This window comes from Tupaia chinensis, unplaced genomic scaffold (assembly GCF_000334495.1).
Source record: "Tupaia chinensis unplaced genomic scaffold, TupChi_1.0 Scaffold000384_1, whole genome shotgun sequence".
In the NCBI taxonomy this organism is placed as follows: domain Eukaryota; kingdom Metazoa; phylum Chordata; class Mammalia; order Scandentia; family Tupaiidae; genus Tupaia; species Tupaia belangeri.
In genome coordinates this window covers 910028-923560 of record NW_006159886.1, presented here as the reverse complement: position 1 = coordinate 923560, position 13533 = coordinate 910028, and the positions used below count along the sequence as shown (strand labels likewise).

At 54.3% G+C, this 13533-nt stretch overlaps 1 protein-coding gene across 1 annotated transcript in view; it reads left to right on the top strand.

Moving 5' to 3' along the window:
* Positions 1-13533, top strand: part of SORCS2 (sortilin related VPS10 domain containing receptor 2) — a 585200-nt gene continuing 571667 nt past the window's right edge. Inside the window, exon 1 of the mRNA XM_006153641.2 lies at positions 1-219. Within this exon, the coding sequence (XP_006153703.1) occupies positions 190-219 (30 nt within the window). The 5' untranslated portion in view covers positions 1-189. The remainder of the gene's footprint in view (positions 220-13533) is intronic.

Here is a 13533-nt window from a genome sequence, read left to right as displayed (position 1 = left end):
GCGCACGGCACGGAGCTGGACGCCCCAGGTCCGGGTCCCGCTCGGGGTCCTGGCGAGCACGGCGCCCCAGCCGCGGGCCAGGGTCGCTGGGCTCGGGCGGCGCCGGTGGCTGGAGTGGCTTCCCCAGCGCAAGTCTCGCTCATCAGCACGTCGTTCGTGCTCAAGGGGGACGCGACACACAATCAGGCGATGGTGCACTGGACGGGCGAGAACAGCAGCGTAAGTGACCTCCGCGCGCTTCTCGCGGCCCCTGCCCGGGGCATCCGGAGCACTCCCGCGAGGGTTGCCACAGTCCTCTACTTCGGGGTCACTCCGCGGCTGTCCCAGGCGTTCTTGGCGACTTGGGAACGCGGGTCACTTTGGCGGCACCCCCCACTGGCCTCCCGTCACCAGTTACTTGGGGAGAGGTCCCCAGATATGTGAACTTCCGTCTCCGGCAGGGACAGTCCCACCGATTTCGGGACCCTAAGCCACCTCGGGGATTCCTCCTGGACCTCCAGATCTCAGGGTACTGGGGAGGTCCCCAGAGGCTTCGGGAAATCGGCCACCTCGGGGGCCACCCTTGCGGATCATCCCAGCCGCGTTGACTCGATGGCCCCCACACCCCATCTGTGCCCTCAGCGCCGGTTCGGATTTCTAGCTCCAAGATTCTCCCTCTCTTGTCTACCTGGGACCCCGCAGGTGGCGCCTTTGCGGGCGGACCTTCGGACTTCCCGGTCAGCTCCATGTCTTGTCTGGACTCAGAATTCTAGTGTTTCCCCTCACCCCAGAGGGACCCCTTCGCTAACGTGAACCCTGGCTGCTCTGAGTGCTCCGCTGGAGTCTCCTGGATGGGCCCAGACCCACCGCCTTCCCGGTTCTGCACCCTCAGGACCCACTTGGTCCTGCAGGACAGTCCCCGCCTTCCCCACCTCCTCTGGCTTGGCCCTAGCTGGAAGCTCTCCACTTGAGCCCACTTGGTGGCCCAGGTTAGCGACCTCCTGCCCCCGCCCGCCCTTTGGTGTACAGCCAAGGCTCCTGGGTCCCTTTGAACTCTTCCCCAGGCGGCCTTAGCCTCCCTTTACCCCTGGGAAGGGCGCTATTCACTTTGGGGTCACCTCTGGGGTCAGTCCCTAGTGAGTCTGCTCCAGTTTTGCAGGTTTTGGAGAAGGACTGGGGCAGGGAAGTGGCAGCGAGTCTTTGGGGGTAGAGGTGAGATGGGGGCCCCTCCACCACCATGCACTCAGCTCTTCCTCTCTCCTTGCTCCCCGGAGTTCTGCGATGGTAGCCGGGGGCAGGGTTTCTGCACACTGGGAGTGGAGTTGAGTGGAGTGGGTGGGTCATGGCTGGTTCAGCTGGAACAGGCTTCTCCCCACCAGCTCCTCTACCCCACCGGCTTCTCCCAGGTGCTGGGGATTTGTGCTGGAGCAGAGAGAGGGTAGGTGGACAGATCTGCTGGGACGGGGTGGCATGGACTGGACGCCACCGTCCCAGAGCCCTGTATAACCAGCTAGGAGCTGCCAGAGTGCAGGTGCCAGCTCTCTGGTCTTGGACCATTTCCGGCATCTCCAGGGAGACTAGAAGCCCTCAGCGGGCAGAGCTGGGCACGGTGGGCAGCAGGGGGCAGCCAGGGTGCTGACTGGGGATCCTTCCAGAAGGTAGCAGGTGTCCCCTTCCTAGAAGGACCCTGGGGCGCCCTCCCCATCTGCAGCTCGAGAGAGGGGTCAGCCCCAGGCGTGCAGCTGGCCAGCCCTTTATTTCTCCCCAGTACTTGTGGACAGACCTTGGCTCCTGTAACTCAGGGGCTGAAGGGTAACCCGGAAACCGCGACCTCCAAGGACCAAATAAACACTGAAAGTAAATCCTGCAGAGCCAGACGTGTCTAAACCAACTGTCCCCAGCCCTGCTGCTGAGCTTGTGGATCCAGTAGCTTTACTCTGTCCTTTGTCATTTAGCTTCACGGTGTTGGGAAGGGTGAAGGAGACCGAGTCTGGGGGATGGAGGAGCTGTAGGACATGGGGCCAGCTGCCTTCTGGGCACCATTCTAAGATATCAGCTTAGGCACAGCGCTAGTTCTTTGGAGAAAGTTGAGAAAGGAGCTTGGGCCAGTAGGGCTGGGGGACCGGGGGACTGTCAGAGGGGCCCGCCTGGCTTTGCTCCTTGGCAGGGGTGGCTGGGTTGGGGAACTGCTTTGTGCTCAGGTGGGCTCGGGTCCTAGCTGCTGCAGGTGACTGCTGGGGGGCAGGGGGGGTAGGTTGTGAGTAGGGGGATGAATAGGGGGGCTTACTGGCTTTTCTTTAGCAGGGCAGGGGCAAGAAGTCTGAGGACCTCAGGGGGAGCTTAGAGGGGTGCAACTCCTCTGGCTGGGAGAAGAGGTGGTGCTTTACGAGTTTTACCTTTTCTGGAGAAAGCTCAGAATCCTGGGGGAAGAGGAGCGAAGGCTTTGCCCAGGAGCTAACTAAGTAAAACTGTTGTTAAAAAATTGTTGTTACTTTCTCAGTGTTGTTGGCTTGGGTAGGGTCTCCTCGGCATGCGAAGTGTCTTAGGAATGCTCTTTGTTCTGACGGGCTGCCACGGGGGGGGCAAAGGTTTTAGCTCGGGGTTGGGTTGGCAGGTGGTTTGCCGTCTTCCAGAGCTACAGTAGGCAAGAAATGAACTTGTGGCAGAGTGGAGTCTTCATAAAATTTTATTTCCTCTCACTTGCCCATTGTCCTCCGCAGGTGCGGTCAACCTGAGCAGAGTGTTTACTGAGTCAGGTGTTTTTCAAAATTAAAAAGCAGCATTTGGTGAGGGGGATGGACTTTTTAAAATGGCATCGGAGAGCATCTTACTAAAAAGAATTACAGGATTCAAGCTGGTTCTGAGACAAGCCTGCTTCGCTGCAGCTCCGCGAACATATGTGAGTTTTCCTTCCAAAGGCTTGATTCTTCCTGCTCCCATGGAGATATGGAAGGGGACTTGCTGGAAGTTCAAACACTGCCTCTCTGTCTGACGTTTAGCTGTGGAAACAAATTGTTACGTGTGAGATTAATGTTTCATTGAAACCAACCGGCATTCCGGTTTTATGGCTCCAGAACCGGCCGTGCGCGGTGGGCTACAGGGTTTGCGTCTCCTGAGCCGCCCTCCGAGGGAGCGGAGCTATTTGAAGGTGGATGAATATTACAGAGTGCTGGGCTCTGCCTTTAGGGTTGTGGCTTCATGTTACCCTGGTTGGAAATGTGTGTGCCATGTCCCAATTTTACTGTTTCTGTGAAAGTGTGCATTTATTATTCTTAAGTAGATCTTAGCAGGGCTCCTTCTCTCTTGGCACTTGAACTTCAACTTTGAAGCATCAAAACAAACGCTGGACGTGAGCTTCCTGCAGCCAGGCGTTTGCTCACTGTTCACAGCAGATTGGGCCCTGCGTTTCCCCTCCCCACTCCCAGCTTCCCTCCTGGTTTTCCAAGTCTGCTCTGTGCTGAGTTTCCCTGTCGGGGATGTTGAAGGATGCAGAGACAGTGCTGAGATTACCCCCACTCTGCGCTGGGGTCCGGAAGAACCCAGGATTTGTGTGTGTTTTATATCCAGAGAGCGAGAGCTGCAGGTCGGAGAGCTCCCACGCTGGTTTCCTGAGTCAGGAGGGGCAGACCAGCAGTCAGTTCCTTCACCTGGCCTTTCTCTGACTTGCGGGGCAAGTTGGCCATGGCACTTGCCAGGCATGGAGGTCCTTGAGGGCAGGTATGTTGGTTTGCCAGGGCTGTCATGAAGCAGCATCACCGGGTGGGCAGTTCAAACTGCAGACATTTAGTCTTTCAAAGTCCTGGAGGCTGCAAGCCCGAGGGCGAGGTGGTTTCCTTGGAGGGCTCTCTCCTTGCCTGTGGTTGGCCTGCTCCTCCCTGCATCCTCCCAGGGTCTCTGGGCGCGTCTGTGCCCTGGTCTCCTCTTGGAAGGACACCAGTCCTGTTGGTTCAGGCCCACCCTACTGACCTCATTTTACCCTAACCACCTCTTTAAAGACCCTGTCTCCAAATACAACCACATTCCGAGGTCCTGGGAGTTAAGATTTCAACGTATAGATTTTTTTGGGGGATGAGAAGATTCAGTCCCTAATAGCAGGAAGGGGGTCTCAGTTACCTTTGTGTCCCTGAGCTTAACATGGTAGAGCTCAGAGTAGTCCAGTGGGAGGGAAGAAATGCACATGAACAGCTAGCATATGAAGGGTCTTGTCATCTTTCTCTAATGACATTCATGGGAAGTCAGGGAAGACTGCATGGAAGAGGTGGCATCAGGGCTGACCCAGAGAATGAGTAGGTAGAGTATACGGGAGATAGAGAAGAATATTCTGGTAAGAAGAATAGCTTGAGCATGGCCCAGAGGACCGAAGGTGCATTTATGTCTATAAAGGGACAGTGGATACATTGTGGCTGGGAAGAAACGTGCCTTGGAAAAGCAGGTCGCAGTCAGGTAAGATGCACCCCATATGTGAGGGTGAAGAGCAGACCGAGTATGGCAGTGCGCACAGCGGACATTGGCAAGTAAGCTTTGGCCCTGCCCTCTTCTGCTCCAGGATCTGCGGCAGATGGGTTAGTTCTCTGGGCCTCAGTCTCTGCGTCTCAGTAATGGGAGACGTGAAGGCGCACAGGCTTGTTGCACAGGTTAGTGAGATCTTCCACGTGAAAGGCATTCATAGAGTGAATTTAGAGCCTGGCCGTGGCAGGAGCTCTGAGTGACGTCAGGGTCAGGCCCGGTTTAGAAAGAGCCTCGGGGGCAGTGTGGGGGGTGGGTTAGTGAGGGCCATGGGGAAGGGACGTTTATTTCACCTGGGAGAGGCCTGGAGAGCTAAGAAGGGGCACAGGTAGAGGAGGATGAGGAAAGTGGACAAAGTCGGGGTGGGGTGGGATGGAGGCACCGAGATGGGGTTAGGAAGCTGCAGGAGGTGCCGGGAAAGGGCAGCGGGGGCTGTCGGGGGCTGCCGGGGCTGTTGGGACTGCCGGGGCTGTTGGGGCTGTGACCAGTGCGTGCTGGTGGAAGCAGAGGCTCTCTCCCGGGGGGTGGCTGCATCTCCTAACAAGGGCTTGAGAGAGACTCTCGTCTTCGAGGAAGCTGGGGCTGGCCTGCACCCACACTCCTCCCCGGACTGGGGACGAGGGGGCCAGCCTCCTTTGCGTTCTCCCCTACGTTCAGCGGGTGAGTCTGCAGTGGATTCAGGCTCCATCCTACTCCCACGTTCTGTCCTGGCCATGCCTTTTTAAGGCCAGTCTGTTCATGTCTTTCATAAGGACCCCAAGACACTCTCCCACCCCCAAGCTGGATCCACCAGACCTAAATGTGCCCCTCGCAGCTGAAACCTTGCCTGGGCTGAGCTCCTTTCAGGAGACTGGCTGCCCTTGGGGTGCAGGGTGAGCCGGGAGGCTCTAGGGGTCGACACGGGCCCTCTGTGAGAAGCTACCCATCGTGCTGGGTGCACCGCGGAGTGTGGCATGCTAGGTGTGAGCTGGGTGGGCCTGGGGAGGGCCTTGTCTCCAGCCCGCCAGATGCAGGGCAGGGATGTGGGGCCTGTGGCCTGGGCGTGGCCTCTGCTGCTCCGGAGGCCCTGAGCGCCCTCGCTGGAAGTGCTCCAATACCCTCAGGGTCCATGCTCCATGCCACAAAGGGGGACTTTCAGCTTTGGTGGGGAGCCAGCCTGCCAGAAGCCAACTCAAGGTTCAGAGGTGCTAGGTGTGAGCCCATGCACTGGGTGGCCTTCCCAATCTCTGCTTCCATGGCTTCCCAAGTCCTTGTTAAGGGCATTGTCAAGGATGTTACCCTTGGTCAAAGGTTCTGATGCCATGGATCCTTTCTGCACCCCTAAAATGCCTCCTTTGTCTTCCCTCCCCTACCCTAAGAGCTCTGGGCTTTCTTTCCCCACCCCTCAACTGGAAGCTCATGCCTCTGGTGTGCTGGTTTCCTTCAGGAAGGGCCAACTCCTTTCCATCTGGCCGCTCATGAGCCTGCATTTCCCTAGGCCTCAGTTTCCCCACCTGTAAAACAAGTGGCAGGACCAGCGGACCTCCAGGGTTACTGTCTGCCTTGACGTGTAGTTTCAGTACAGGTTTGTCTACATACACATTATTTATATAAACGGGGACTGGCCATAGAGGCAAACAGAGGTGAGCATGGCAGGGCAGTGCTGGCAGCTCACAGCAGCCTCTGCGCAGTAGGGCCGGGGGAGGCAGGTCTCGGTGTGGAAGGTGTGGCATGCGGGCCTGAGCAGCGGGCAGAGCTGGTCTCACTCTGTACCTGCGATTCACTCTTGCGTGAGGACTGACCCTCTCTGAGCCTCTGCGTTCTAGTCTGTAGACTGTGGCTAATAATCCCTGGGTGTTGGGTTGGGGCTGGGGCGCTCAGGGATAAAGGCTGGCCAGCATAGTTACCAACCCGCCTTGGTGTTAGAGTCTTTCGACCACTGACATCACTCGCGTCTTCGTGCTGTTCTAGCAATGAGCTCAGGGCTCAGCTGGCAGGGGCTCTTTGACCTCACTAGCGTCTATTGAGCCTCTGTGGTGTGCCCAGTACTGTTAGATGCTGAGGATGGGATAATGAACCGGGTCAAACTCAGGCCCTGCCCCAGTGAGGCGCTTGGTCTGAAGAGCGTGTTCTCCGTGTCACAGGAACCTGCTCCGGGGTTGTCTGGGAAGACTTAGAGAAGGTGAAGGTGGAGCCCATCAGAAGCCGAGGGATTTGGCATTACCTGGCCCGGGAGGAGGCTGGGGTGGTGAGAATATTCCGGCTTGAGGAGCCCGGAGAGCTGTGGGCGGGCAGAGAAGGACTATCCATGATCAAGAACCTGTCTCGGGGAACCAGCAGTTAGCGTAATGGCTATGTCGCTGGACTCCCACGTAGTCGACTGCAGTTCGTGTCCCGGACCCGGTGGCTTAAAACTCACGCCGGGTGCGTGTGCGTGCGTGCCCAAGATCCTGAGAGGAGAATGGAGGAGAAGGGATTGCGGCGTGACCATCCCCCCTGGGGGGTGATTTCTCGCTTTCTGTCTCTATGTCTCTCTCTGTCTGTCTGGCGAGCGCACGCGCCCTACAGTGAAAATCTCTCCAAAAAAAAAAAGAACCTGTCTCGAAGGCATCAAGACAGTGCTGTTAATAAAGTTCCTGAACACATCTCACAAATTCACGGGTACTCTAATAAAGAGGCGATTTAATTTGTAGTTGCATGAAGGTTCCTGGGAGTGTGTTAAGGAGGTCATAAATTAGCCTCATTCTTCGGCCCGCCCCTTCAGATTAGAATGCGGCCCACGGCTCCCACAGGCTCCTCCAAGAGTCGCCATTATTTTTATTTTATGATTATTCTTCAGAGTCAGGCTAAGACTTGCGAGGATGACGGCGGACAGGACTGAGTTGGGGGTGCTGGGAGGTCAGCTGGGGAGCTGCACGGAACCCTTGCACCTTTTCTGGAGCAGGAAGAGACTGAACTGGAGCTTGTAAATTGCCTTCTGCTGGAGGGCTTCTTGTCAATTCAGATTCCAAGGAATGAGTTATTTACAGGTTCTCATACCAGCGGCCTACTTCGCCCTCACCCTTCCTAATTCCCAGTTTGGATGGGTGCTTCATGGCTGGGGAAGGGAAGCCAGTGACCCAAAAAGCCAGGCTGTTGCAGCCACTACTCCTGGCCAGCGTCCTCCCCATGTAGAGGCCCAGGAGGCAGCCGGCAAGACCTCCCAGCCATCTGCGGCAGGCGTTCCTTCTCGACGGGTGTGTGCCCCTGCCTCCGCTGTGGGGACCCTTCGACAGTCTGGTCCCAGCAGTGAGCATGCCTGCTGGTGTACGGAGTGCCAGCTACACGTGTGGCCATGGCTCTTTCGTTTGGAGAAGTGGCCTGTGGGATGGGCATGTGGGGTGGGCATGCCCTGCACCTGCTCTGCCGCCTCTGCACTGCAGGTTCCCACAAGTGCAAACCGTCCCCGACCCGCTCCTCCAGGCTGTAAAACACACACTTAGGCCGGTTCTCAGCCTCCCTGGGAGCTGCTGATGGGTACATGCCCACCGAGGAGGCAGCCAAGTCTTTTCTATTAAGCCCTGCGATTCGGGGATGGCTTCACAGACTGCGTATTGTGGTCATCATCTTTATTCCAATTAAGCTCCATTTATCATTTAAAAAAAATTAATGGGCATACTTGAACTGGAAAAAAAAAAAGAAAACTCTAATATTCTTTTGAGGTGGAAAAGTTCCTTCTTATTTTGCATTTCTGTAGCCGTCAGTTACTGTATTTGCACAGAAAATTACAATCATTTAATTAGTTTCTCCTCACACCAGCTCGAAGATCTTAAAATAACAGCACTCTCCTTCCTTAGTAATTTTCTTGCAAAAGCAGATAATTTCCTGCGATGTGGAGTTCGCCTTGACTCGAATGGGGCCCATCTCTTGCACGGCGCCATTTCCTGATGTTCAGAGATAAATTAAGTTCAAATTAAAGTAAGCAAAGAGCCAGGCAGTGTGGCTGCTTCTATTCAGATCAATTTTAATTCTGGAGGAGTTCCTCAGAGGGCCCAACGTAGCAGAAGCACGATACTATCACCCGGGCCCCCGCCGGGAGGTGGCATCCCTGTTAGGGTCACCTCTGCACCCCTCCTTCTGATATCCGCTCCCTTATGACCATAATACCCGTTTCTCACTATTTACATAGCGCTCCTGATTAATAATAATGAAGTTAATAACCACGGTCCCATCTAGACGCCTGCTGCTGCGTCACTGCGTGGGTTTGTACGGTCCTGGGTACAGTCCTGCAACGCGGTACGGTATTATATCCCTTTTACAGATAAGGAAGATAGGGAGGGAGTGGAGGGGGACTTGCTCCCATCACCTAGCCAGTGAGGGCCACGACGTGATTTGAATGTCTTCAACCTTGAGCCTGAGTTCATTTTAAAATTTAATATAAAACCACTTTTTATCTTTTTTCCTTGTTATTATTTTAAAAAATTGTGAAATACAACGGCATACACATTTGCTGCTGTGCCTGTTTTCGAACTACAGATCAGCGGCATTAAAGTGCACTCACATTGGGAACCAGCAGTTAGCGTAATGGCTATGTTGCTGGACTCCCATGTAGTCGGCCGCGGTTTGCGTCCCGGACCCGGTGGCTTAAAACTCACGCCGGGCGCGTGTGCGTGCGTGCCCAAGATCCCGAGAGGAGAATGGAGAAGGGATTGCAGCGTGGCCATCCCCCCTGGGGGGTGATTTCTCGCTTTCTGTCTCTATGTCTCTCTCTGTCTGTCTGGCGAGCGCATGCGCCCTACAGTGAAAACCTCTCCAAAAAAAAAAAAAAATAATAATAATAAAGTGCACTCACATTGCCCCGCGGCCATCACTGCCCACCCCAGACCTCTTCATCTTCCTAAGTGAGGCTCTGTCCCCTTGAAACAGACACCCCGTCCTCTCTCTCCCAGCCCCTGCCACTCCATTCTAATCGTCTTTATGAATTTAATTCCTCTGAAGACCTGGTGTAAGTGGAGTCACACACACTTTGTCCACTGGGGACTAGTTCATTTCACTTACTGTGATATCCTCAAGGTTCGTCCACACTGTAGAACGTGTGGGCATTTCCTTCCTTTTTATGGCTGAGTAATATTCCATCGTATGGTTATTGTATGGTTAGACCATGTTTTGACACTTGGGCTGTTTCTACCTTTTGGCTATTGTGAAGAATACTGCTGGGAACATCGTGTACAGATGTCTGTTTAAGTGTCTGCTTTTAGTCCTTTTCGGATCATACATGATCATTTTTTGATGGAGCCTAAGGCTCTACTGACGGCAGAAAGCACGCCTGTGTCTGCCTTGCATTTAGCCTTCTTGCTGTAGTGTGGTGGCTGTCCCCAAGGAAACCCACTGCCTCCTGCTTGTGGAGGGGAGATCTTCATGGGGATAAAGGTGATCCTGTACCCAGAAAGGGCCCAGCAGTGAGACGTATCCTGGGAATCACCTTTGTTTCTGCTTTGTTCTGATAACGCCTGGGCTGTGCCACTTATTGGGTCACTGAAAAGCCCCGACATAGTTTTCTATGCAAAAATACGTCATGACTTTTCAGATGACCCCATAGATCCCCTGGGAGGGGCTGCCCCCTCCAGCCCAGGAAACTCAGACCTGCCAGCTGGTGACCAGTTTCTGGCCTGGGGCCAGGACAAAGGATGGAAGAGAATCCCAGAAGGCATCTGCCGCAGCCCACCTTTCCCCGGTGACAGTTTGCATTTCAGTGAAGTTCAAGCCCCTGTCCCCGCCCCCCCTGCTTTTAGGCACACTTCCATATCGACTACCTCATTGACCAGTTAAGTAATGCAGTTTTCACTCTGTAAAAATAAAGCCCTCGATGAAAAAAACCCATGTTTTTCTCAATTTATTCCCATCAATAACGCTTGACCCCATCCAAGTTTTTTTTCTGATTTATCATTTGACCATCGAGTGCGGCTTTGGGGCATTCATTTTGATTTCTGCAGTAGTTCTCTGCCCGTGCACCTAGGGTGGCTCCAGGGTGCGCACCCAGGAGCTTCCAGGCTCCCATGGTCCCTGGCCAGGCACGCGAGTTCTTTTCTTTCTTTCTTTCTTTTTTTGGAGAAGTTTTTCCTATAGGGCGCGTGCACTCGCAAGAAAGACAGAGAGAGACAGAGAGACAGAAAGTGAGAAATCACCCCTCAGGGGGGATGGCCACGCCGCAATCCCTTCTCCTCCACTCTCCTCTCGGGATCTTGGGCACACACACACACACACGCACACACACATGCGCGCGCGCGCGCGCGCGCCTGCAGCGAGTTTAAGCTGCCGGGTCTGGGACTCGAACCGCGGTCGACCACGTGGGAGTCCAACGACATAGCCATTACACTAACTGCTGGTCCCAGCGAGGTTTTAGCTCCTCTGTGCCACAGGCTTCCGCTCACCCCAAATGTGGAGGAGCCCATGGAACTTTCCCATACTGTGTGCTTTGTCATCAGCGTGAATGAAATGCATGAACTAACAGGAAACCGCTTCTATGATAATGAAGATCTCAAAATATTAAAACCAATTTCTTCAGTAGCAGTTCAACAAGCGCTAGCAGCAGGTGTGAGAACTACTGGTAGTTTCCAGGTCGTGATGAGCACGAATGATAATTGAGATTGACAACTGTGATCTGCCCCCCAAATGTCTGTGATTTCTGTTGGTGGCAAAGTCCCAGGTACTAATGATCTAACTGTGACTTATTGCCTACCTTGTAATGGGAGGAAGTGCTTAATTTCAGGTGGTGAAAATAAAGAGGCCATTGTTTCTCCGTTCAAGTTCATAAGCCCCAAGGAAGAGCCAGCAGAATCACAGGCGTGCAGAGGTGTCACTGCGGCAAAGTTGCTATGGCTAGTGGGCAGGAAGGGGGACATCACTCCATGTGGGCATGCTTCCTCTCCCCTGCCTACCCTGGCCCCCAGTGTCCCTGTCTCCTCAGGCTGCAGCCCCTCCTTGGCCTCTTTCAGCTTCTAGAGGTGTGGACTCTAGGAGCATGGGGCTTTGGTCTGCTTTGCCACTGCTGACCCGAGTGCCTGGTGTGTCACAGATGCTCAGTACACGTCCAGCGACTTAGGAGATGAAGAGGATCGGGGAGGTCATTGGTCCTAGTGGCTGGTGGCTCTCAGAGGCCAGTCCCTGCCTCCCCCTGCTGGGGCAACCGAGGAAATAGGGTTCCCCTGTCCTCACACTGCCAGCAAGTGACAGAGCTGGGACTCCCTGGCCAGCTGCCTGCTCCTCTTGTAACCTCAGTAGCTCTTTGAAGCACAAATTGATCTCCACGCAGGGCACTGAGGGTCATGGTGCGTCTCTGTCAGAGTGGTGGAGAGAGGTGCTTCTTGTCTGAGAGGAGTCCTTGTCAGAGGGTGGTGGTGCAGCTGCATGGTTTTCACTCATGGCTGTGGCTGTGCGGCCAGACCACGGTGCCACCCACACCACCCTCTCGTCGGGCCTCTGCCCTTCAGCCTGAGTGGTTCAGCTTGGAGCCAGGGTGCTCAGTGGTGAGGAAATGCCAGTTGCAAATCAAGTCAGGCGTTTAGACGCATCTTTGATCTCAGTCTCATCTCACTTACAAAAACAAAGCAAAACAAAGCAAAAAGAAAAACCCAGGAGATGGCGTTGCTAAGCTTTTAGCAAAGACAGAAGACTTTGGGGTAGGTTTAAACAAGGAGGAGCTTCCCTAGCGGGGAGCAGGTTTGGAGAAGGCTGGGCTTCCCGGGGACAATGCCTTCTAGGCCTCATTCATTGGTTTGCTCACTGGTCCATCTGTCATTCAGCTGTCACTCCTGCCTTGAGCATTTCCCTGGGCTGGTTTTGGAGGAGCAACCATTTTGGATATTGTGGGGAGCCCTCTGTGGAGGGAGTCCCCCAGAGTGACCTTTGCCCATGTCTGGGAGCTTGCCTTGGTCTGTGTCTATAAATCTTTCTTTTATTTTTAAGAATGAATGAATGAATGAATGATTATTTTTAATTTGCTATAGAGCACATGCACTCATCAGAGAGAGAGAGAAAGAGAGAGAGAGAGAGAGAGAGAGAGAAAGCTGCCAGGTCCAGGACTCCATCTGCTGTCAGCCACGTGAGAATTCAGCACCTTAACCACTACGCCGCCTGCTGGCCTGTGTGTTTCTTCAAAGTCACATTGACATGTTACTATTTTTAAAAAAGAATTATTTAATTTTATTTATTATTAAATTTGCTTTAGGTCACATGCACTCACTAGTGAGAGACAGAGAGAGAGAGAAAGACGGTGAGAAAGCAAGCTGCCAGGGATTCGAACCGTGGTTCGGTGATGGGGCGCGCAGCATCTTAACCACCACGCCACCTGCTGGCCCCGACATGTGGCTTTTAGCAAAGTGGATAAGGTTCCCGTTGTGGAGGCTGTGGCTGCTGACCCTCGCAGCTTCTGCTGACCCTTTTCTGCCCTGACTCCCCACAGTTCCCTGTGGGCTGGGCCAGGAGCTTGGGCCGGTCCCCTGGAGCTCACCCCAGCACATGGCCGGGGCTCAGCTGATGTGCTGGGGATGTGGTGTCTGCCCTGGGGAGACAGCCGGGGCCCTGGAGGTGGGCCGCACAGAGCTCTGATGGGCCCCTCCTCGCCTCACTTTCCTATCTGCAGAGCGGATGCTAGGACTCCCCTCCCCATGAGGTGAAGACGACCTCTCCGTCTGTTGCCATTCTCACCTTGTACGGGAGATCTCCGGAGGGAGCGTCTCCCCATTCCCAGGGAAGACAGCACGGTTACCAACAATCAGAATTTTCTTTAAGGCAATTTTGTGTGGGTCCATTTTCTTCCCATTTCCTGAATTGTTTGCTAAAGGAAAACAAATCCCAGCAGTATTTCATGAAACGCTCAGCTCCTTGAGTTTACTTTGAAAGAAAGTCTTCTTTTCTTGACATCTGGGTTTTCACGTTTCCTGATATGAATTATTGCCTGGAATGCTCACCGCTTAAGAGCAAGTCCGAATTTCTTTCCACGCCTCCCAAGGCTGAGCAGAGGCCTGGGCGGTGACTAGGAAATCCAGTCGAGGACTTCTGGGGCTTGTGTAGGAGCAGAAAGGCAGCTGG